The sequence below is a fragment of the Aythya ferina genome (genome assembly GCF_964211825.1).
Source record: "Aythya ferina genome assembly, chromosome: Z".
NCBI lineage: Eukaryota > Metazoa > Chordata > Aves > Anseriformes > Anatidae > Aythya > Aythya ferina.
This window is the reverse complement of record NC_140299.1, coordinates 68999882-69025929: the sequence shown is the minus strand read 5'-3', so window position 1 is coordinate 69025929 and position 26048 is coordinate 68999882. Positions and strand designations below refer to the sequence as shown.

The following is a 26048-nucleotide window of genomic DNA, read 5'->3' as shown; positions in this document are numbered from 1 at the left end:
GCAGTGCACCATGCTGGGGAATTGACTGTGTACCTTAAAAAAAAAAAAAACAACAACAACAAGAAAACATTTCAAATCTTTCACAGAGTGACAAAACAAATAACTGCTTGCCTTTATTTTCTTGTCTTCCACAGAAATTATCCGAGCACGCAGCCAGGCCTCATCTTCAGTGTGTACAACAACAAGTTGCCCAACACTCAGAGACTGGACTTGTAACACCGCGCAGTTCTGACTATAGTAAGCTCTCATGTCATCTTCCATTTGTTCCTGGGCGTAAGAATAATCTTTCCCCACGTACCTACAGTGTTTCAATAAAAACAACCAAGCAGACAGACAAACAAAAACAAAACACGCACACAGGAGTTAGATCAATTCAAGTTGAATAAGAACCCAAGAACCTTTATACATAAAATATGTATATATCCATAATTTATTCATATATAAGGACATTGGTATCAAGACTCTTTTCCACTGGCAGGGCTATAGAAGAGTAGTAACTGACACAATGTAGTACTACTGTTCATAGTTGAATGTGGTCCAGCACTGTAGAATCTAACATGCTCAATTAGACCTTTAGTAAGAGATCTTACATAATTATTACCATGTATAACCATGCAGAGGAACTGTCTACAAGAGCAAAATATCTGGGATGAGGCGTTTAAAAAAAAAAAAAAAAAAAGAAACTGATATGACATACCAGTTTCTTAACATATGACATCTCTGAAGTTACTCAGTCCTCAGCAAACACCAGTTTATCAGCTTTTCACTAATGTCAGTCAAAGCACAAGGCATCTAAAATAGTTTTACAGATCCTTCTCAAACTATATGCTATTTACTCCTGGCCTTCAAAACAAGCCTGCTAGTAGGCTGCCAACCTAATGTTTTACACTGAAGTAATCTGAGTTGTGTGAATCTTCTTAATTTACTGAAAACTACAAATGGGAAATTGTGAATAACTTCAGAAACAAGTCAGCTTAGCATGGAAGGAAAATCTACTTTCATACTTGTATTAGCAGCTACTGCTTTAATTACATTAAAAGTTGTTCCTAGAATGACTAATGCCACTAATTTCTACCCCACAGTTTGCTGTATCACCCTATAACAAGCCAGGTTTATCTCAAAGGTCTGCCTTATGCACAGGATTAGGGCAGGCACTGTACAGTAGCACACTGGGCCACCTTTGTTATAATGCTTAAGTTAAACCTGATCGCATTCCAGGCTGTCTTCAGGAAAATGGGGATTTCTCTGCTACCTTCCCGTTCAATTAAACGCTGCTTTTCAGACTGACAGCCACCTCGCCTCTATGCAAACACTCAACTCCTCCACGGTGGACATGGAGTGCAGCAACACAAGCAGGTATACAAGGCCTAGAAGTTCACTTCTTGCATCGGTTTCATACGGATATTTAAAGGACAGGAGGAGTAACACGAAGTAGAAAAATCATTCAAAACTTCCTGCCTCATGTTCTTCTGGTAACAGGTAAGGATCCTACTGAGGAAGATTTTGGCTGTTAAAAGCCAACTGGAAAGTTATTTTTCATATTCTTTAGAAACAAATCTTGGAAAATGACCTCAAAAAAGGTGTTATATACACGTGGCCAGACTAGAGTGCGCACAGCATTGTTGCTAGTCTCAACTGGAACTGCTTCGTGGGCCAAGTAAAGACAGCCTGATGGTCCACTGTGGAAGGAACAGAGGGTTGTATTCTTCTATAGCAGAACAAGCTATGAAGTTTTCTATTCAAAAAGGTAAAAAAAAGGGAAAAGTTTCCCACACCACAGCACAGAAACTCAAAATAACTGAGAATAAAAAGTGAGTTAATTATTTCTTGTGAGAAGCCAGGTGTCACATCCAGCATAACATCTCTCCAATCACAGCTGTAGATGTACACAGAGCACCTACGAGAGCTTCAATCACCTCTCTTTCATTGACAAGAAAATCCTTGAAGAATTGTACCAAGTCTCAAAATAGCACCAAACCTTCCAGTTTCATCTTAATTAGCACTGCAGTAGAAAGGTTTCAGCTAAGCAACAACTAATCACACACCAAGAAAGTATAAAGACATATTGCTCCATCCCCAAGACAGAAGAAACACAGCAACCCATAGCCACTGCACAGTGCTTGCACAAATCACATGGGAGTGACTGTTACTACACACACAGCGAAGGCGAGCCCACGCATTGTTTCTTTCTTATATCTTGCAGGAATATTTTCTTGCTATGGCAGAAATATTTCCCCTTCAAGTCCAGTTTCATCTTGAAGATTAAAGACCTTGCCCATGAAGCGTATGCATCTCTCAGCACACAGCACCTGAGGCCAAGGAGCCACTGATCACTGCCAGGTACCTACGCAGAGCTGACAAGCTGAGAAACTTTTATTATTCAATATTGTCCAAAATACACCATCCAAAATTTGAGAACTGCCGCTGTAGAGGAAGTTTAACAAAAGCAGACTCAGCTCAGTGTCACGCAGCAGCTCAACCTGCGGGACTTGGGGCATTCTATGTTATTCCCTACAGACAGGCTAATTAAATGAAATGATTAAGGCAATTATTCAGAGTACACCTATTACCAGAGATTTACTATATTGCTCATTCTTAAGAGAGACAAAAACATTACCTCCTGGCTAGAGCCGAGTTCCTTTCTCTCACCTAGGCCAATAAACCTGCAGCAACAGGAAGGCTGCATGATTTAGTGTTCTGAAGCAGAAACTTCAAAAGTTCATGGAGAATGGGTAAAGACGCCAATGACAGTGTCAAATATTGCACTTATCCTCAGAAAATACCACAAAAAATATAATCTAGGGAACTCCAGGCAAGCATGACTCACTTTGGTCCCTGGAAAAATTGTTTATCATGTCCTTCTGAAACACATTTCTGAGCAAATGAAGACTGTGATGAAGAAAACCAATATGGATTTGGCAAAAATAAATCACGTCTGATCAACTTCAGTGCCTTCTGTGATGGCTGCATTTGTGTGAAGTGGGGAGAGCAGTGGATGTCATTTACCTCAGTGTTGGCAAGGCTTTTGACACAGTCTCCCACAACATGCTGGCATCCAGGTTCAGAAACTGCAGTGCTGAACTGTGGATGGATTTAAAAACATCCTGGTGGAGAGCTCAGAGGGCAGAGGTTAATGGGTTATGTTTTATCTGGGGGCCAGAGACAAATGGAGCACTTCACAGACCTCTGCCAAGACTTGTCCTAACCTATCAGTGACCTGGAGGAGGTAAGGGACTGCTTGCTCCAGTTCGCAGGTGACAACAAATGGGTGTCACAGCTTCAGGGCAGGTCTGCCATTCACAGAGACCTGGACGGGGTGAGGAACAGGCTGCCAGGAAGGTCATGGTGTTTAACAAGGATTAGCATCACTTATGGCACCTGGGAAGGAAAAAACTGTGCCAAATGGAGGGGACAGACCAGCTGCTGAGAAGAACCGCAGAAAAAGGTCTAGGCAGATGCAAGCAGAGTGCAAACCAGCAGCGTGCCTGGCTAGCAGAGACTCTGGCAAACATCCTGGCTGTATGAAGAGAAACAAAGCCAGCCAGGGGAAGAAAGTGAATATCCTCCTCTACGTGGTATTCAGTAGATCACATCTGAAACATTGTGTCAGCTAAGACATCATCAAGACAGCTGGGGGCTAGAAGACCTGCCAGGTGAGTTAAGGCTGCGAGAACTGTGCTGCTCAGCTCGGAGAAGAGATGGCCTCAGTGGGAGCTCAGCGTGCTGCTCCAGGAACTCACCACAAAGACAGAACGATGTCCTTCGGTGGCTCTGGTGGGAAGACAAGAGGCAATGGTCATGCTTCGAAGCAGGAGAGGGTCAAACCGCATGGAAGGAACAAACTCCCCCCACGAGGCAGCTGAGCAGAGGGGCACGCTGCCCAGAAAGGTCATGCAGTCCCCATCCTAGGAAGATTTTCAACACCTAACTGGCTAAGCCCTGATCAACCTCGTCTGACCTCAGGGTTGACCCTGCCTTGTGCAGCAGGTTGGCCTACAATCCCCCTCAGGCCCATTCAGGCCTGATTTGTGTTCCACTTCTGTAATCAAGCAGTCATTTAGAAGTATGCTTTCCATGAAAGAAGGAGGCAGAGATGGCATCACTTACAGAACAATTTATGTGGGTGACCTGTGAAGACTTGCTCAGAAAAGCTGCTCTAACATTCAGTCTTCAAACATCCTTAACTGCCTCCTGAAAAAAAGTCCTCTTTTCTTTCATCATGTCCCAAAAAACAAATGAAAGAGTACCAGTCTGAATTAGCGGAGGACATCTCATACTCTTCATAAGAAAAGCAAAACCATCAGACCAGCAAGCATTAAGCCAAATGCAAGTCATGCTATGAATCCAACCAAATAGATCATTAATTCCAGGAAAAAAAGAAAAAAAAAAAAGAAAAAGAAAAAGAAAAGCACAGTTCTGGAAACCTTGTAACCGGAGCCAAACCACAGAGAGTGAATATTCATCAGGAACAGTTTTTCCAAACCAATTACTGGAAACGCCCCTAAAGTGACAGATCAGAAAGCTAAGATATGTTACTCCACATATACAGCAAAATGCCATGCTGGTAGAAAGGTTACAAAATGAATTTATAAGACCTACAGAAACAGAGAAAAAGCACAAAATAGGGATTGGGCTAGCAGCTGAAACAAAGATAGAAGTTTTCATTTGAGAACGTTGCCATTATAACTCCCCAAGTACGGGGATTTTCATTCACTACAAGTCATCAGCTGTTATGGTTCCGTGATTTCAGGGAACCAAACCCCTGGGCTGACACAAAGAAAGTTCAGTTCTTTGCGTTCCAATACATCAGTGACAGCTAGAAAACATCTAAATATCAACCTTAACTCTGGTGTTGAATACTGCCAGTCAGTAGTGAGGAAAAGTGTATTAATTGTGTAGTGAGAGGATCTGTAAGTGAACTGCAAACGTACTTACTTAGATCCTAATCAGGACCCTTGAGAATGTCTGAAACTATCTAGTGAAAACTGAAACTGCAGAAACTAAAGGGAAAAAAACAGAGAGCTGTCAAGTTAGTATATTACCAGACAGCTATGCAATTCATGCTCTGAAGTGACAGATAAACCTGTTTAACAGTTGAATTTGAGAAAGCGTTACTGCTTTTTCATTTTTTAAATCCTTCTAGGATCGGTATTTTTTATCCTAACAATGAAGTATAGTTATTTCCTGAAAGAGTACAGTACCGTATACATAACATAGTGATACCATCTGTTTCTTACACTGTTCTCTGAGGCTAGACTGATCAACCATCAAACCAAGCAGCACTAGCCATTTGTTGTTGGATGGAAGCTCAAAAAGTCAAAACTGCAGTATAAGCTGAACGTGCACAACTCACACCTAGGTAGTAACAGAAGGAAAATACCTTAATAGATATTAAAGCAGTATCTGGACACTACCTCTAATATTACTAATGTGTTACAGAAAGGTTACTCTAAAAAGTCAGATCTGCTTTGATCCTCAAACTAATACTAGAACTGACAAGCTCAGAGTTTAGCAGTCTTCTATTTAAACACAAAAAGAATTCTTAAGTTTCATTATCAACACAGGTAAATGAAGTCCTGCAGATCTGCATAGTACGCATTCATGAATTTATAAATTAAGCAAAGAAGAGATTCTGAAGTGTGAACTTGCCTAATTATAACCTCATTAGTGTTGTTCAATTCTACCACCATGACGGAGACAGGTCCTTCTGATGGAATGAGTAGAGGAGGAACAGTTACTTTTTCTGGATACCACTCCTTGGATTCTTCATACTGGTGTTCAGCTGTGGCCTTCACATTATCGGGTGTCTGGACCTTCTCTGTGACATTCAGATTCTCATCGGTGCATCTTTGGGGTTTTACGTAGAGGATTGCCTTTTTGGGGACATTAGATACATAATCAACAACGCATATATCTGAGAGCAACTCCAGGTTATTTAGAATGCCTTCTGGAAATTTTGCTTGGTAAGTGTCTTGGTACAATTTGGGAAGCGCATTAGCCCAGAGACCACTGGAATACTTCTTCAGGATATTAACAACTTTTTGCTTGAAGTCACTACTAAGTGAGGCAGACTCAGACTCCATACTTGGTTTTAACAATGGGTCCACTTTTGAAGTGACATTCTGAGATGCCTTTTCTTGCTCTGTATCACTTTTCACAGATGGCGATATTCTCTTAGCAGGATAAAGAAGCCCATCTATCTGATCACCTGTGCATACTTTCTCCACCTTGGAAAACAAAAAGCAGAATCAATGATCAGTTGCATCTCTAAAGTCGTAATCATTTTAACAATTACATTTTTATAACATGCATTTCATACAGAGTTTGAGGTGGACACCCGCAAGGAACTAAGCTTGAGCCGATTACTACAGAGAAGTCATTTCTTGTAATGCTTCCTGATTTTGGGGGAATACCAAGCAAATAATGACATCAGGACAGTGCAAATATGAAAGCTGTGCATTACAACCAGGAGTTGGTTCCAAATAAACTTATCTCCTTTCTCCTCGAAGGTACAAAAGATACACACTCCACAAAACTTAAGTCTTCGGCACATTAACCTCCCCCCAGATCTCTTCCACACAGAGAAGCATATCATAAAAAGATGTTTCCATCCCAGTTCTCCAAGTGAAAGGGAATTTGATTGCATACTTGAGAAACAAGAGAACATTTGTCAGGCAGCGTCACAAAAGCAGCCTGCTATTGCACTCAGGGAATGGTATATTCTGTAAAGAAGTTCTAAAATTAAGGAAAAAAATTCTGGATCATAATAAATTTAAGGAAATCGATTAGGCAATTTTAAACCATGTCCATAACTTCCCTCTACACTCAGATGTTTTGCCAGTCCATATGTCTCTACTCTTTGACAGTTTCAATAGTGAGCATCCCACATAGTCTGAAGTCACAACCATGAAAGTAGCACCACTTGAGAACTGCAGAAACAAATTCACAATAAGAATTAAATTTCCTAAAGCTACAGTTTCAATTCAGATCAATCTAACTGTGGGTTAGCAGGGATACCTACGTAGAACTGAGGTAACAAAAGCTATCAGTGCTTATATGTTGGTCCTGAAACCTGACCATCTCCTACAATATAGATTTTAATTAATTAATTTATTTATTTTAAGTTTTACATAGCTACACTTTGATGTTCCTTCCTCAAAAGAAAAAAACCTACATCAGTTTCCTGGGTAGACATTATGCCAAAGCCCTTTTCAGAGAAAGATCAGTGAAGAACAAATTGAATAGTTAGATTACTTGCTATTACTCAGGCCCAGCATTTCCCTTCAGGATAGTGGTATCTATGCCCATCAGAACTTCATAAACCTTGCTAAAAATCATTCTTTGCTGTTGTCTTAGCTACTTACAAGCAGAACAAGAAGATTTAAAGCACTATTTTACACAAGAACAGTATGTCTCTTTATCAAACAGTATTAATGAGACAAGAACATTTAGTTACAATGCATCGAACAGCTGTTAAAAATGGCCATTACTGTGTCAAGAACCACATTTTCTCCTACACACAGCTATTCACACATTCCAAATTGCCACATGCCCCACATTGTTTAGAGTCTTAAGTCGTTGTTTAGCCATTAAGGGCTACTACATATCCTGGCTGCAGCTAGGATCCTGCTCCTTTTCTTCACAGTAGCTGGTATGGCGCTGTGTTTTGGGTTTAGAGTGAGAACAATGCTGACCACACACTGATGTTTTGGTTGTTGCAGAGCAGTGCTCACCCAGAGCCAAGGACCTTTCAGCTTCTCATGCTGCCCCACCAGCAAGGAGGCCCAAGTGGTGAAGAGTATGCATCTACTATAGGCTACCAACATACAAAAATTATATAAAAGGCTTCAGTGAGCCAGTGGAACTTGCACGAAGCTCATAAGGATCTCTGCTGGATACAAGAAGTTACAAAATGTGTCCAGCCGTACCAACTAGAAGGTCAAAATACCTTTACAGTGACACCTGCAGTGTCAGGAGGAACCAGTACATGGTTCACTATTTTCCAATAAGGGAAAAGTCTGTGTTGTCAGGAGGTCCCTAGCCCAACCTCCTGCTCAAAGCAGGGCTGACACCAAAGGCAAATCAAATTGTTTACAACAGCCTTGCTCAATGAAATTCTGAAAGTTTCCAAGGACGGAGATTCCTGTGGTGTTGCACCACTTACATGGTAAAGAATTTATTTGTTTATTTATTTTTACCATGGACAAACAGAATTTTTCTTTTTGCAATCCTGATTCTTGCCTTTTCATTAAGCATCTCTGAGTTAGATTTCTCCATATAACCCCTTTAGACAGTGGAAGACTGTAATTAGATATCCCTTTTATCTCCAGGCTCTGCTAAACTGCATGAGATCATCAGCTCTGCAAGAGAAGAACCTTGGCTGTTCTAGAACCTGGTATCACTGAGGAGCCTGTCCTTTGACCTGGATTTAAACCTGAAGCTTTTTTTTTTTTTTTTTTTTAATTTAAAAAATACAGATCTCAGGAAAAAAAAATGTACCCACTACAGTTTAAGCTGAAACTACATCTGAGAGAGATACAGAGGTCAGGGCCTCAAAAGCAGTACCTCAAAAACTGAGTATGACAGTTACAGGCTACGATACTCGTGACATCTTGGTGGAAGTCATAATGCAGTTAAAATTAGAGTTAAAACTAGAGTTCAAGTTAAAATTAAGAGTTTAAAACCAGAAGATGCTTATCTGGCTGTTATTGTTGACTTTATGGTGGGGGGAAAAAAAACAACAAATTGAGTACAATGCCCTAATCTGGAAGGCTCCTATTACCTGACCCAGGAATGTCACAGAAAAGTAAAGAGACAGATTTTAAGTACAGAATGTGTAAAAATAAGCTCTTAGGTCTACGTCTCCAATCTTTACTTTTTATTATTTGCAAGTAGTTGCTGTAAAGACGCTCATCCCTGAATGAATCAAGACAGATTATATGTGTATGACCTGAAGATACAATACAGTTAAGTTGAAATGGGATCTTGCATTAAAAAGAGCCTCTGAAAAAGTCTACAGGCCTTTTTATTCCTGATGAAGCTAAGCTAGAGAAAGACTGCAGGCAATGAAGTAATCTCAATTCACTTTAAACTCCCTTAGCAATTATAAGGCCTCTTCAACAAGCACAGCGTTTTATCCATACGCAGATGAAGCTTTTCCCTACAGAAGGTGTTATTCCACAACATAATTTAACAAGTACAAGCACAGGTGCTGGCAAGACCTCTGAGGACAGGTATCCCACAGCTTCTCTTCCAGAGCACAAATACTTGTAAGCAAGTGCTCACTGCACCTCATACTGCTGAAAGCCATCAGAGACCAGATGTCTCACCCGTTTTCCACTCCACCTTTTAGTCCACTGATCTAATTTATACATCAACCCCACCTGGTGAACAAGACTATAAGCAATTGTGCCAAGGGCCTTTCTAAAGTCAAAGGAAACATCATACACTGCTCTTATGAGCTCGTGTCCCAGGAGAAAGCAACTGGACTGAGATGTATTTGTACCCTCTGGCATGAGGAATCTTACTGTGCCCCTAGAACCTCAGCCAAAGAAAGGAGCTTGGTTTAAAACAGCAACAGAAGCAAAAAAACAAGCACAAACAACTAACAAATCCTAGCAAGTGTAACACTCCATCTACGCTTTGCCTACAAAATGCACTCAAGAGACCAAAGTATAATGAATAGCCTAGAAAAAAGAATCATGGCACACTGCCTTGGCAAGTAACGGCACCCTAGGCACAGAGGACTTAAAGATATCCTAAGTGGCCATGTACAAGACTGAGGAATTTGCTTAAAGGACCAGCCAAGGAAACTTTAACTTCCAAAAAGTACTTGGCATAACCAGGACAACGATCTGTTCAAGAAGGCTAAAGTTTACCTTTAGGCACTGCTGTCTCTTGGCTAGCTGTTTAACTAGTGCTGCAACAGAGGTGAACACATTTTAGCTGACAGGACTATTAAACTTCACATGCTGAAGACTGGCAGCAGACTAAAGAGAGAAGATCCTTACCGACCTTTAAGCCTCTTAGCTCCAATAATAGGTCTGAGGTCCTCCAGGCGTTGAAGCTCTCTTTTGAAGAGAGTGTAGATAGATGCTGACTGAACCAACAGTTTAGAGGCAGGAAAATGTCCCTATTTCATAAGCTGTTTCCACATACTTCGGTATAACTTAGCTCAGGTGGACATCATTGGGCTAACATTTCTTGCACAAGAACTAATATTTAAGAAGAAACAGACTTTGCCAGTCATTACTATGGCCAAGAGACCTTGAAGGATGCACACCACTGTGGAAGTCTTTAATTATAAGCAAAAAGCTTCACTCGTGAGCAACTCCTCAAATCAGCCACCTTTCTGTATCACAAATATCTCAACTTGGTACGCAGCAGAGCTTACAGCTTTACCTGCAAGGTCCATCCTATTAATATGGCTGGCAGGCCTGCTTTGCAGGCACACCATGCCTGCTGTTGCTTCTCTGTTAGAGAGTGCCAACAGCTGTCAGAATGCATTATCAAGGATAACAGAGGCTGAATCATGCTACACAGAAGAAAAACGTGTTTGTCCTGGGGCTGAGTAACAGAGGGAGCTCTTAAAAATTAAAATCTGGAGTCCAAAATAATAAAGCTTCAAATAAAAAAAAAAAAAAGATTCTAGGCTAAATACTGACACTGCAACTGAGAAAGCCAAGCAGAATGGAAAAGAAGAGTAAGTCAATTCCTTTTCATATACACATACAGAGTGATGAAGGCAGACAAACTCTTGTATGTATTGCTAGGAAAAAAACTTTGTACAAGCGTGCTTGATGATGTGCAACTAAATCACTATGCTCATACATATATAAAATCAAACGAAAATCCACTTCGCTGTGCCAGAATGACCAAGGTAAGGCTGAGTCTTGTTTAAATGCTGTGCACCATGACGATGAAAAAGCAGGTACTCTGGCAACCTCCCTAGATAGGATACCTTCCAGGAAGGAAGTGGAGAAAACACCCTGAAAATGAGTTTCTAGTAAGAAAGTGTCACTCGGTGACATTTTCAAGCCTCTATTCACAATTAGCACATGCAGCTATTTTCTGTGATTCTTCTGCAAGGCAGGGCAATGAAATGCACAGTAGAGAGTAGTGTTCAATGGCAGATACAGAGCATCTTCGTTTTGTGGTGAACAGGAAAAGCCTGTCTCCAATATTCTTGGTATAAAACAGGTCCTCAAAATTGCTCTAAAACACACTTATCAGAACCATCACACTGATTCAAACAAAATAGCTCATCGCAGTCCCAGAAGGGGACTCGTTCCAACCCCCTGCCTCAAGCAGGGCCACCAAAAGCAGGTTGCCCAGGACCACCTCCACGCAGCTTTTGAAGATCTCCAAGGAGGGAGGCTCCACAGCTCCTCTGGGCAACCTGTGCTAGTGTTCAGGCACCCTCACAGTTCAGAAGTGTTTCCTGATGTACAAAGTAAACCTTCACACGTTTCAGTTTGTGACTACTGCCTCCTGTCCTGTCACTGGCCACCACTGGAAAGAGACTCACTCCAACTTCTTTGCACCTTCCCTTCAGGTATTTATATAATAAATAAGATCTCCCCTGAACCATCTCTCTTTTCTAGGCTATACCGTCCCAGCTCTCTCAGCCCTTCCTCATAGGAAAGATGTTCCAGTCCCTTCATCTTTGTGGCCCTTTGACTCTCTGTTATGTTCATGCCTCTTTCGTACTAGGAAGCCCAGAACTGTGCTGGATAGATGCAACCAGATTTAGAGTCAACATACAAATGTCCAAATGGAAACTAATGACAAGGTTCTTAGGAAAGAGCACAGGGTAGAGGACAATTGTAACGACACCTCTTCCTCCCATTTTAAATATCCCATGGTTCAAGGGCTATTGATTAGTGACAGTTTCTTTGGAATAAAGTAGTTCATGACTACTGAGGCCAGGGATTATCCTGTGAATGTATTTGGTTGCTTTTGAACCCAAGATGATCACTCCCCATTTGCCTTCTCTAAGTCTCTTACTATTCTGTAGCCTTTCCTCACCTAAATCAACTAACTTAATTGTTGTTCATACAGCAGCCACCACTTATCTTAACCCTGGTCGTCCTTCTGAATCACCCCTTCATTCTGCTTTATCTCTCAGGAAGTGTTTGAGTATTTTCTGGGTGGAGTCTGGAGAAGCACATCTGATTTTGACGTGTAGTCGCACAGCGTATTTGCCCAGTGGCACAGTGTTTGTTCTTTTGTTCTCTATTGCTTTTTATGTGCTTCCTTTCACTTGCATTTTTTCTGACCAAAAATTTCATGAAGTTACCATAAAAAACAAGATCACTTTTCCCAAGTTTAACAGTCCACTCAGAACCCATGATTTTATGTGCAATAACAGAGTACTTCCAGTAGGACTGCAGTTGCTGTAGTTAAGTTTCAGCTGCAACGTTATGGACCAGCTACCTGGTATTAGGGAGTTCTGCACCTCTTCAGAGAGCCAGGGTCTTTGTAACCTGGAGCTGCCCTGCATCATCACCAGCTCAGCATGTATTCACATCCTTCACCAACATAACAGTCCTGACCAGCATACATCCAGCTGCAGCCCTGTGAAACCCCAGAATGATTTCCTGACTTTCTGAAAAATTAACCGTTTCAGTTTTGTTAAGTTTACTATCTCGGAGTAGTTACACGTTCATGCAAGGACCTTTCCGATTGCCCTAGGACTGTGTAATTCTCTAAAAGCTTTTGAAAGAAAACTCGGAAATTCAACTAAGTGTTTTGAGAAAAGATGTAGGAATTTCATCTTTCCTGTCTCATCCCATCCCTGGTGACCTGCATAGAAGTTCAGGTACTCGAGGAGAGCTGAGCAAGTGCAAGGAAAAAGTCTTTAAAACATACATGCTGCTCAGTAAGGAGGTTTATAAGGAGACTGCAAAAGATACCACAAAACATGCAGACAGTACCAAAAGTAAATTATTACCTTTTGATCATTTGTGACTTCCAAAAAACAATGAACTTGTTTGCTTACACGACTGCATCCCTCTCACTCCCATACCTCTGCTGTAGTGTCCTCTCTCCCTCAGAGGTTCAGCTGCCTGCATCCCAAGGATTCAAGGCTAAGCCCAAACACAGCAGAGCTACACAACTTTGGCTCAGAGTTCTAAAAAAAAATTTGTTAGGTTGTGAGAAAGACTTGTGAAAAAATCTGTAGAAAGGTAAGAAATGACACAGGGATAGGATCACTGAAATGAGTATCATTAACGGCTCAGAGATGCATGACAAAGTAACCTGTCAAATGGAGAGGTGTAAGATTCTGAAAGAAAAAATGAAGGCGTGAGTCTGATGGATCCAGCACAGCAGTAGTCTTTCTGGCAATGGAAGCAGACAATGCAACAACACTGAGGATCTGAATGACAGAGTTGTTGAAACACACCTCTCTCCTCCTGACCGAGGTCTGTCTGGCCAGCAGAGACCTTCTGTTACTGTGTAAGGATGATCAGCCTATTTATTCTCAGCCCAATTGCTCATAAACTATAGCCAAACTTCAGTGAGATTATAGCCACTGAATAATTACTTTGTACTTTTGTGTCTAGCTGTGCAAAATGAGATACTACAAGCAGGATGCTCAAGCAAACTAACCCAAAGAAGGGAGGTAGCAGACCAATGGATAACAGTCACCAACAGTTGCAGTAGGTCCTCTTGACTGAAAGTTGAAGTCTGAAAGCAAGGCCATCCACCTGTAAATCACAGCAATTTCTGGAGGCTTCAGCTCACTGGATAGGAAACTTTTCCACTACTCTTAGTTGTAACCTAAACATGGAAAAGATCATTTCCCTGGAAGGAAAGTATGAAATTCCTTCTTTCTAGAGAAGAAATTAAGGATGTGAATTATTAAGAAGTGACACTGTCCAGGGCAGAGACCCCAAACAGTTAGTCTGGTGATACTGAAGAGTAATACAAGGCTCACTAAGCTACTACTGATCAGATGACATTCAGTAAGAGTGTGTGTTGTCTATTTAAGATGCTGAGAGAAACACCGGGCATTTTTCCTGTTCCGAGGCTGGCAGACACACCCATTGTTAACTACCAAAAGATGCAGAAGTAATTCAGAAATCAGTCACGAAATAATCTTTATCGATGCCCAGAGAGGTTGTGGAGTCTTCTTCCCTGAAGCTAATCAAAAGCTGCCTGGAAAGAATCCTGGGTAATGTGCTTCAGCAGACCCTGTTTAAGCAGGAAGGCAGGACTAGAGGATTTCCAGAAGTCCCTTTCAACATCAACCATCCTGTGATTCTGTGATTCTGCCCTATGGCATTTCAAAGGATCTACGCTGTCGTACACCTGCAGGCCACTTGTTTGAACCAGAAATAAACACTGCTTAAGACATGCACGGTAGCCTTCATACAAGGCAGCCTGGGTAGCAGTTCAAACTTTTCCATGCCAGAGCCATGAGCATTCTATACACAAGTCAATAAAGTATTCGAGTCAGACTCTACAGGCTCATTAACAGTCCTCTACAATAAGACTGACTGTGCCAAGGCAACTTGATAGCTCTGATTGCTGTGGTACTGTGCTTGCTGTGTTAGAATATTTCCACAGATTTAATGACCTCTTATTTACACTAAAATGAATGTATTTGTTTGCCAGAAAAAAAAAAAAAAAAAAAAAAAAAGAGGCCCAACAGATAACAAGCAAATGGAAAGTAGATACAGATAGAAGATCCTGCATGAACACTAACATTTGTCTGGAATATCATCCAAGAAAAAGATAAGATTAAAATTTGCTGCATGAATTAAGCAACTAAATCAGAACAGCCTGCTGTATGGGTAACACAGGAGCTGATCATCAGCCATCAAAACAAATTGGTGCTGTTTGTGTAAATTACTGCTGTCTGTAATAAGATGCAACAAATGCATTTTATGTATGTGTTAGAACAACATGTGCTAATAGCATGCAAATGCTGCTATTCCTGAAGAGCAAGCATTTATCAGTGAAACTTATTTAACTTTTATGATAGAATACTTAGCAATATGGAATGAAAATCACTTCAGGCAGACACAGGTTCTCACTACTTTAAAAGCCTTCTGGTGTCTTGGCTTGACAGATGTTGAAGTTCACTGATACAACTGGCCTTTTAAAGTAAGCTAAGCAAAGCCTTGGTTCAAAGAAGCCTAAAGAACCCTAAATGGAACAGCGCAGAGAAGGGACAAAAGCACAGCGACTCAAGATCCTTAACCCAGCGGTGATGGCACCAGCCAGACCTGTAAGCATAGGCTCAGCCTGATGCCTGTTCCTAATACAAAGGATGAAGATGCCCCTTGTGAGCAGGGGATAAGAGACATCAGTGGAGGGCAGGAAGGAGGAGAGCTGTAACCCCTTCCCTCAACATTATCACTTAACTTTCAACTAATTGCATCATAAGCCTAACTTACACAACAAAAATCATATAATCTTGACTTCAGATATGGGAAATACCTACTAAAAAGTCCAAAGGACGATAAAAACTACAGATAGACCTAAGACTGTTCTGAAGAATTTTCTGGTAGCTCAAGGATTTAGAAGGGGAAAAGAAGGCCCTGCAATGTGGAAAAGCAAAGGGTGAAAAATAAAAAATGCAAAATGCTAAGGAGGAAAATAAAAAACACTGCATGGTAGGGAAGTGTCATTAGCTATTATTTACGTTGTCAGTGTTACAGCTGGTGTCAAAGGTGGAAACTCAGCAACACTGAGCACTTGTGCCAGGAGGCCACAAAGGCTGACCTTTCTTCTCCAAAACAATGCCAGACCAGTAAGGAATGACTTTTTGGATGTTGTTCCAAAGACACTCTTTTTTTAAAAACACAACAGCTACGTATCTTGAAAGAACATGCAAGGCTACCTGAAACAACATTTGGCAAAGGAGCAGTGAAATCTGAAGGGTACTGACATCTTCCACAAAAATGATATTCTATACTTACTGTGCAGACATGAGGCCAGTGCTCAAGCTGACTGAGCACTGCTGTGCTGAGCTCGTCCCAGTACATTTCCTGGTAGATCTGTGCCATCTTCGATACCCAAATACCACTTCTGTACTTGTTCAAGATCTCCTTAATGCGGTTTTGGACTTCACTAATATTAGGGGCAGAACGGCCAGAGGTGGCAGTACGTGTTTCCACAATGGATGTATTTAAGTTATCTGTTAAATAAAAACATAGCCATGAAGTAAACGGTCTTATCAGCAGAGACAGATGCTCACCCACCTACTTAAAATTAAATATGGAAGCTGCCAGCATAATACCAACTCTAAAATGCTGCACATTGTACAGCACAACTGTTTCAAGTTACTTGCTGTTGGAAAGTCCCATGGATGCCTCAGACATCTAGTAACTAATTGGCCTGAAGCTAATTTCTCAATCACTGTCGTTATTTTCTTAAGAAGGTGCTAAATGCTTTTTTAGAAAGGATCCTGGAAGATGATACAGAACCTTTATCCACACTGCTGAGAGGCAGCGCTGAGGCAGTATCCCAAGACAGACTGAGGACAGTTTGTTTTTGAGTACAAACACAATAAAGATGCCGCAAAACACTGAATATGTTTCTAAATTCAGTGATATACAAAATAGACCAAATATTCACCTTTTATTCTAAGATTTGTCATAAGCAAGAGTCTGAATCCATCACCCAGTCCTTCTATGCTACTTCATGCAAGGAACCCCTCCAGCCGAGCTGGAAAATGGACAGCAGCTGTCTAGCTACTCTGGGTGGTTTTCCTACACTGTGTAGGAGAAAGGCCGTCATTATCCCAGCTGGAGGTTCACATCACTGGCTTGAGTGCTCCCTCATCTCTACCCTTTTTCCCCCTTGGAGGGGAAGCATTGACTACGAGACCTGTAGCTTCACAAATCAGCCTGGCAGGTCCCAAAGAAAGCAACCATCGTTTGCCAAGCCTGACCCCCACACAGCCACTGGGAACCAGGCAGCAGGCAGAAGGACATTTTCTGGACAGCCAGGTTAGTGTGCTGGGATTTCTGTGGCTGTTTCCTTCTGAAAGCCAAGATTTCACCCTCCTCTATTATATCCGTACCCTGGCAGTGAAGTTAAGCACACTCCTCCAGTTTCCAAGCTACTCACTCACACTATGTGATTGGCTTTTACATTTACTACAAGGACTTTCCTAGAAGACAGAAACAAAGAGGCAGACAAGTGAGCACATGTTCCCTCAGCACCATGAAGTCAAAGTGAGGGCGTTCACTCACAGGACTTCATACTGTACCCAAAACTGTCTTCACTCAAAAGAAGTACTGAAATGGATTATTTTTTTTTAAGACTATACCCAATCTAATCCCAGTAGCATGGACAAAAACAAACAAACAAACAAAAAACTTGGTTGTTGGGCAAACTTACCATTTGAATCGACAGAAGATTTTCTGGACAAGTGAACTTGCAGCTCCTTTTGAAATCGTGGTGGGACAGTCAGTCTCTTCTCAGACCTAAAATTGAAAACAGAATTGCTTTAAATTGTTCTCCTGGCTCTGAAGAGCATTCCATTTGCCCACAAGACCTATACATTAAATAATATGTAGCCCACAACCTTCTTGCTGGCCCTATGCACAAGAGCAAGCTCACATTGTCCTAACATGGAAGACAGCTTGATTAGCAATGACAAGGCAAATCAACGTGTGGTTTCTAGCTTGCCTTACTACCCTGACCACTGGGAGGAACAAAACACACGGCAAGACAGCATTAGGAAAAAGAGAACGTCCAGGCCCAGCAACACAGATGGCAATCTTGACATTTGACACACTTAGCCTCATGATTTGGTCTTTCTTCTGGCTGGTGTCTCAGTCTTGCTGCTGAACAGGACTGCACTCACCTTCTTGGTTGCCATGTCAGTCTCCTGAAAGCATTAGGCTTCAGAAGCCAGCAGCACACCTAAAACACACGGGAACTCAATGCTGCTTCTACGCTGCTCAACACATTCCCCTCTGGAGAGGTCTCTGACATAAAGGATACCAACAGCATACTCGCAGGTGTTCTTCTGATCTCCCCCAGCCAGCAGCAGCTTATGCTGGGAGCACATTCAGTGTAACAAGCTCCTGACTGCAGAGAGGCCACACCAGCACTTACACTGCAAGCAAGAAGGGGTAAGAGTTGGAGAAAAGAGCTCAAGGGCCAGGACGAAGCCCTTCCCAAAGACATACATGCAAGGAAGAACAGCAGTGGAGCAATCAGGGTGGAAAACACACCAGTGCAGCCCACCACACCAGCGTGACAAGTTGCTGTGAACCCCAAACGACAGCAACCACCGCACATGCACTGAGCTGGCTCTGCAGATGGTCTCTGCCCACGGGGCCAGCGAGGAGACAGGCCACCTCTGGAGTCTTGGGGTAGCTCTGGAGGAAACCACCAGCCACACAGACACCAGCAGAGATTCTCCCAGCTTCATCTGGGCTGTCTAAAGGCAGGGCAGGGTGGAGTGTTATGCTGAAGTCAGTAACTACAGCAAGAGGAAGCCAAAGCTAGCACATTATGAAGGTGCCTTCACACTGACCATTAATTAGAGCAAAACCACTAATCAGAAAGAGGCTGCCTGCACCCACACCCCTTCTAGGCAGTATCTTCAAGATCTAGCTAGAACAAGTATCCCTCGCTTTTCTGATATGCTCACGAAGTGACAGAACTGCTCCGTCATCAGCTGTGGGTTGCATCTTTGACCAAAAATAGTACTTCTGTACTGGCACCAGTCCCACAGCATTAGCAGTCAGCAGAGCTACCGTTCAGCGCTGTCATCCCCAAAAACCAGAGAGGAGAGAGCAGCAGCACTGAGCAGCAGATGAACTGCAACCACGTTTGTGAAACTCAAGTGGGATGAGACTTGGAAGTGCAAAGGTGAAGGTCACCCACACCAAACCCAGACAGACACACACACAGCTCCCGTGGCATACACGGAGAGACTTCCACCCTCTGGACACATCACAGGAGCACCTTTATCTCCTGGGCACAGCCCACACCCCCTGTCGAAGCGGCAGCAGTCTCTGCTTAGGTGCCTTGTGACTGGTCATGCAGACCCTAAAAGAAAGCCAGGATCCCTTTCTCCTGCAACTCCCTCTCCATGCGTGCACTGATGCTTTATAGCCACGGGGGCAACGTGCTTGTCACCAGCATGCAGACACAGACAACACAACGGCCTGCAAGGCTTCATGCTCCCAGCAAGAGGCCTCCCAGCCACACCACGGAGAGAAGGCAGCAGCAGCCAGGCTCTTGGATGAACGCTCGGCCAGCCATGCAGCCCTGCCACGTGCCCGTGCACAGCCCACGGGCCGCAGCCCCCTCCTTCAGGCAGGCACGCTGCTCCCTGCCTGCCACCTTACCTCGGCAGGGCCCACGCCGTCGAGCTCAGCACCATCCAAAGGCCAGAGAACAGTCCCAGGAGAGGGGCCAGGCAGCAAACGCTGCCTGCTGGTCCAAGCTCGGGGGTCACCAGGCATCTCCACCACCTGTGCCACCGCTTTCCAACACATGGGTGACCCCCGTGGTTTGCTTTACAAGCAAAGTCTTCCTCCTGTGGGCTTGCGGGGCCACAGCAGCATGTGCAGGGCTATGCTGGCATGAGCTGAGTGCTGATAGAAAGGCAGCCTCCCCGAGCCCTCAGCAGCAGGGAGGCCTGGGAGCACAGCAGCAAACAACCTACTGCAGCTGCCTTCAGCATCTCTCCCTCATCCCCTGTGTGTGATAGGGCAGGGAGGAGAAACTGCTGGGTTCCCTGCACCCAAGACCAAGCTGCAGCAAGCTCCAAAAGCCACGGTCACAAAAAAAAATCTCCCAGCAAAACACCAGAGAGCACTGGAGAGGTGGGAGACTGACTTGGGAGCCACAAGAGAGCTGCCGTCTGCTGCCTCGCTGCAGGGCTTGGCTACAAGGCGCCGAAGAGCCTGCTCAGAGCCAAGGTTTCTGGGCGTGCTGGTCACTCCTCTGCTCACTTGCAAACTGGCTGGAGGCCAGCACCTCCTGGCTCCAAGCAGCTTTCCTCCCTCCTGCAATCCCCAAAGCCCACGCAAGCAACCACAGCAGCTCCGGAGGCACAAACATCCCCAGCAGCAAGGACATCAGATGTGGAGCTTGCTGCTCCTGCTTCAGGCTGGAAGAGTTAATCCAGTCACGTGGGCCACAACACAGCCTTACACTAAAATGTTGTATGATCCTCTCCTCTATAGACACAACCCCTAGCAGGTGCCCATGCTAAGAGGCCAGCACTTGGGCTCTTCCCAGCAGCTAAAGGTGTCTTCTCCACAGCTACCTGGGCCAAAGCACATTTTCGTTGCAGTTTCACCTCCTGAGCAGGGCAGGGACAGATGCTAGAAACGAAAGGAGAACATAAGATGTTCCCTGAAAGGAGCAGAGGGGAACATGCAGAGAGGAACATAAACGGAGCACGCAGTGTGTCAGAACAGGGCTGTAATCCACCTAGCTCCACTTCAAGCACCGCAAATCTCCGAGCTCCACAAAAATGCTTCTGTAGCCTTCCAAAGACCCACCGGGGCCGAAGCCTAACAGCCTGTGCCGTGCCACAGTGGGATTAGGCCGTCGCTCTGCCCTGGGCTGCTGACTGTCCCCAGGGCCTGCGGGGGATTAGCGGCACAATCGGGGCCACAATGGGGATGGCAAACGCTGCCCTGCACCGTCAGCGAGCAGCACACAAAGAGAAACGATGGCCCAGCAGCTCCCTAAGCCGCCCGCGCCGCGGATGCTGGCAGGGAGTGCCAGCCCAGCAGAACGGCTCCTCCGGCTCACGGGGTGCCCCAGCTCACCCAGGCTGCTTCCAGAAAGGACACTCAGGCCACCTTTTCCCCCGCAGCACCCACCCACATGCCCACAGGCCTCCAGCCCGGATTCCCGCAGCACGCTGGGGACGTGACAGCACCCACGGACCCGCCACGCGTTGCTGTGCCTCTCCCAGGCAGGCACACTGACCTGCTGACCACCGTGACGTGCCTCTGCATCGGGATCTCCTTGGGCGGGCCGCTCCCAGCGGCCGGGGGCACGGCAGACCGGGCGCTCTCCATGGTGGGCTTCACCACGCCGCACGCCACCCCTCTGCCCCGCGGCACGCGGGGAACTGGCTTCTTGCCGCCTTCTTCGGGCACGCTCAGGGACCGGGGCTGTCGCAGCATCCCTTTGGGCTTCCCTGGAGAGTTTGCAGGCGCAGCTGTCAGTAGTGCTCTCCCCCACCCAGCCCAAACAGCCAGGAGCTCCCCGATGCACCTCAGGGGAAAGGATTTCTGCTTCAGCAGCTGCACGACCCCTCCAGAAAGGCAGGCCTTTCGCAGCAGCCCGGGGCTTACCTACAAGCACGACCGGAGACGTGTTCTTCAGCCTCATCTGGCAGTTCACTTGCCGACCCATCTTCTTCTTGGAACTCCTCTGCCGGGCCACCAGCTGAGCGATCTGCACGGTCTCGGGGCAAGCAACAGCATGGCAAGTCATCTGCGTGCGACAGGAAGGGGACTGGGGTGGGAACAGGCACCGAGGCCCCAGCTCACCCGCAGGCAGCAGAAGGGCTCACGGCCATTCTGTATTTGCTGGCTCAGGGGCCAGCAGACACTTTGGCAAAGGACTCAGCCTCCCTCTGCTGCCACAGCATCTCAGAGACCAAGAGCAGGCAGCCGAGGCTCTCCATCCCTTCCCTCCTCAGGCTGGGCCCTGCCTGGGACGAGCCCAGTTTGCATCCCGCTTGCTGAGGTCCCCCTGGCTGGGGACACATCCACCTGCTCTCCGCTCATCAGTCACTCGGAGGCTCTGCTCCTTCACCAGCATGTCACACGGCGCTGCCACACTGTGCACACGCAGAGAGGGTCACCCCGTTATGGAAGGACACCAGGCTGCCCCGGTGAGGCTTCCCTTCACGAATCCACACCGACTACACCCACGTGTCCTCCTCCACGTTTTCTCCAGTCATCCTTTTCCCTGATATGAGCCTGTAGAAATGTTTCATCTTGCTCTGCATGTCCTCCACCAGATTCAGCTCCATGCTGGCTGCAGCTTCTCTTAACTGCATCCCTGTATTCCTTCCATCCCAGACAATTCTGTCCCTGACTCTTAGTTTCCCTTTAATGCCAGAGCTCGGTCTAGAGCTCCCTGCTGACCCAGGCGTGCCTCCTGCAAGGTTTGTTTGATACCCTGTTTGTCAGGATGAGCTGTTGTTGGTCCAACGGGTGCATTAGGCACAGCGTATCCGAGTTCCAGCTGGCTGCAGAAGGGCAGCAGGGTGTCACTCAAGTGATTAATTCTCTGCAGTGTTTCCTACAAGTGCTGCCACTGCAGCACGCAGGTAGCCAGCAGCATGCTTCTTTCTGCCTGGGCTTCTAGCCAGCTCTCTCCAGCCATCACTTAGGCGTTGTTTTTTTTCCCTCCTCCAGTTCCAGCTCTCCTTAGCTGATGCGATTTGAGAGCAGGAGGTTTCCAGTACCGCTGTACTACGCAATATTCCTAAACCGAAAGTGAAAGATGAAACTGGACTCCAGCATGCGATGCGCACCCCCCTCACAGCAAGCATTAACAGACTGCCTGATTAACCCGCTGTGTGTACATTACAGCTGGTCTCTGTGGTTTTCTGTTAAGCCTTTGAGCATTTTAAGTCTGCAAGTTGTCAGCTTCTACCCGTTTTATCACTTTACAATGACTTCAGGGGCATGGCTTTATTGTGAGATCGCTCTAACTCCACGCTAGAGAGTGGCTTTTCCTGACAATTCAACCCAAAGCCTTCACAACAGAAAGAACAAATTCTGCCTGTGAAGAGTAGGCATGGCCATTGTAAACCATGGGCTCCCTGTGGAGCACGTGAAAGAACCTGCAAAACTAAGCAGCTCGTCAGATCCCTTCACAGAGACATGTTCAGAAGAGTGCAACAGAGCCCTCTTGTTGGAATCTTATTTGGTCTGGAGGGAGTAACTTGGACACCTGACAGACAGAAGCACTCACTTGTCTTTAAAGCAGCTCAGAGGCAGCCTGTTCCCTTTGAATTTGGTCACACTTTGCTACTGCTTTTAATAGGCTCAGTCACAGCCACCACGACAGGTCTCTGTCACCCCAGTGAGACCACAGCCCCACTGATGGGCGCAGACCTCAGATTGCCCCTGTGCATGCCCCACAGGCTGTCTGCAGGAGTGTGCAGGCACCTGGGAGAGGCGCTCAGTTGTGCTCATTTCCTAAAAAAAAAAAAAAAAAAAAAAGGGTGAGACTGCTCCTCACAATCCTAACAGGCACTTCCTTGTTCACGTGGATGCACAACTGCCAGCCCTGATGGACAGCGTCTCTTTTATTTCGTTCACCTCACACATTTGTCTTGTGGCTTGGTCCTCCGTTCCCTCACGTGACTGCTGGTCATCCTCACCCTCCCTCCATCACTCCTGGTTTAAAAAGGTACACAACTGAGGGCAAGAAATCCTCCCCGTTCACAAAAGACGCCCAGAACAAGGCAGTTCCCAGCCCCAGCTAGTACACAACCACCCTCTGCTCAGTGCCTGCCCCGGTCACATTCTGAAGAGCAAACACAGGAGAGTCATAAAGCAACAACATGTGGTTCAGTCTTCACGAGCAACTTCTGCCTCCCGTGTTTTCAGAGCGCTTCCTTGTAGTTGCTCCAGCCATTACCAGCACACCAACACCAAAGCGAGCCCTACTGAACTACCTCAAGAGTCCTGTTCCGTTTCTTCCTCTTTTTCTACCTCGTGAAGCTACATTTCAATCTCTCCTCACAGCTGCCCCAGGGAAGGCACCACCTCCAGCATTACCTTAGTGTCCACAAGGCTCTCAGCAGACATCGCATTACAGGATAAGCAAGGCTCTCAGGGGACAGGGAGGATAACAGATTACACCCTGCAAGGCCGAAGTTAGAAACAGATGGCTATTAGCCCGAGCCACCATGAGGAAGCATTAAGTTGCAGCACCACAAACCATCCCAGAGGTATTTGCATTCATGTTATTGGCATAGCTGCAGCCAATGCAGACTTGGAGCAAGCAAAAGAGAACCTCAGATTTGCTTACTGGTTCCAAAAGGGCAAATTCTGACCGCTGCAAAAAGGCAGCAAGGGATCCTCTTGCTTAAGAACAGGACTGCTTTTCCAGGCACCTGCTTGAAATCCGAAGAGTTCTGGGTTGCCTCTCATCACACTCCTCACAGCTAACCAGGAGGACCTAGCTCTGAGCTCACAGATGCCACCCTGACTCAGCATATGAACTTGGCCTTTATCACTGTCTCTCCAGACCTGGTGAGACCTTACAGCCATACTATTTTGTCAAATATCTGCTAGCTTGCTCTCCCCAAGCTGCCACAGATTTCAGAAACAGCTCCAACCAGCAAGAGGCTTCAAGCTCTCCTCTCTAACACGTCATCTGCAGTCTCACAGCTCATGGGTCAACCATCAAGAAGGGATGCAGAAAGGCACAGCATTGCCTTTCAACTCACAACCAGGAACTTTAGACTCGGACAAGGAGGCCTGTGGTTCTGGCAAGCTCCTTCCAAGCTGACAGGCAACACAGGCTATTGCAGCAAGGCTGAGAGATAAAGGAAAACTTCTACCACACTGATTTTCTCTGCTGAGCTCTGCTCCACCTTCTCCACAAAAACAAAGGAAAACGACAGTGGATCCAGGACATCTGCACTGACTGCTTGTCCCTCACAAACTTACTAAGCTGAGGCACATCTTAACACCTCACCTCTAAGGGCTCTTCACAGACTTGTATGGCAAGTCTTCAAAGTCCTGCAGCACTGCAACTCTTGACCAAAAAAAAGAGCACTAAGCCTCAAGCAAACACTGTCAGGCTTGTACACAATGGCACCTACAACAGTTTTGGTGTAGGAAAAAGGTGCCAGAACCGCATCCTGAAAGCATGCTCAAGACACAGGCACAAGAGTAAATGTTCTGTTCCCATGACAACCCGTTAATATCCCCCCGGAGGAAAAAAATGTTGAAACAGGGACCACAGCCCTATTGTCAGGCAAAGTGTCTCTTCAGCCAGAACTCCTGCACAGGGCACCTTCTGCAAATAGTACTTTCTGATCCATATACAGACTCACGAAAGTAAGGTGCACCTGGTCTATGCCACAGATTCTACCTCTGATAGCATTAGTGTACCACACATTTTTCTCAAAAAAAAGACATAAGCAGAGGTAAAATGATGAACTCTGCACACTTTACAAACACAAATGCTGTTTCCAGCTTGCTGCACCTCTCATTTATGACGGATGCTTACCTCTCCCATTTTACTCCCTTCGATTCTGACCACTCCCGGGATGCTCTGCAGGTAGCCTTCCAGCGTGTTGTGTCCTAAGTGCCTGAAGGGAATCCACTCGCCAGTCAGCAGCTTGTATTCGGCCTGAAGTTCTGACAGGGGTATGCCATGCTTGTTGGAGTGAAGGACAGCTCGCAGCGTTTTCGCAACCAGGTCAGGCTCCTGCATCTTCGCCTATAACACCTCCACTACAAAAAGAGGAAAGAGAAGCATTTTAACAAACACCAGCTCACACCACAACTCGCTGTTCAACCTCCCTCCAGGTGAGCAGTCACAAAACGGCTCGGTGACTTTGGAGACGTTGATGTATTTGTGGGGATGCTGGCAGGGTCCTGCAGGTGGATTGTGTGGTGGCACGGGCAGACGAGGGGCACAACAGAGCCCCAAAACAGCAGCCCCCATTCTCCCAGAGCACACGGGACCCCGCCAGGTGTGGTGGGGCCAAGGGCTGACCACAGAGCCGCTGTGTGGCGCGGAACAAAATGGCAGCCCCCTCACGCAAAATGGCGGCTGGGACGAGGCGGCAGCCCCCCGCCATGGGTCGGGCTGCGACCAGGGCTCCCTCCTGGCCAGGGCGGGTGGCCTCGGTCTGAAGATGGGTGCTGGGGGAGCTCCCGTCCCTCATCCGCTCCCAGATGTGGGTCCACCAGCTGCGGTTACAAAGCACCAGGGAGCTCCTTCTCCAAGATGAGCCGCTCCAGGCGCTCTCCACCAGCATCGTGGGCCAAAGCCCCTCGTGCTCACCAGCCCAGCCCACGCCTGGCCTCACCGTGATGCTGAGGGAAGAAAGTGCTTGGGCACGGCCG

General features: G+C 45.8%; 1 protein-coding gene across 5 annotated transcripts in view; it reads right to left on the bottom strand.

The window, feature by feature from the left end:
* TDRD7 (tudor domain containing 7) overlaps positions 1 to 26048 on the bottom strand; it is a 37858-nt gene that overhangs the window by 10452 nt on the left and 1358 nt on the right. For 3 of the 5 annotated variants that reach the window (XM_084504782.1, XM_084504784.1, XM_084504783.1), the window contains exons 2-8: positions 25204 to 25430; positions 21294 to 21435; positions 20923 to 21136; positions 17356 to 17441; positions 15930 to 16147; positions 5650 to 6227; positions 112 to 298 (exon numbers count right to left, since the gene is read on the bottom strand). In XM_084504782.1, the coding sequence (XP_084360908.1) occupies positions 112 to 298; positions 5650 to 6227; positions 15930 to 16147; positions 17356 to 17441; positions 20923 to 21136; positions 21294 to 21435; positions 25204 to 25410 (1632 nt within the window). In that variant the 5' untranslated portion in view covers positions 25411 to 25430. Of the gene's footprint in view, positions 1 to 111; positions 299 to 5649; positions 6228 to 15929; positions 16148 to 17355; positions 17442 to 20922; positions 21137 to 21293; positions 21436 to 22127; positions 22370 to 23741; positions 23827 to 25203; positions 25431 to 26048 lie in introns of those variants that run through there. The other 2 variants (XM_084504786.1, XM_084504785.1) reach the window with 2 other exon arrangements.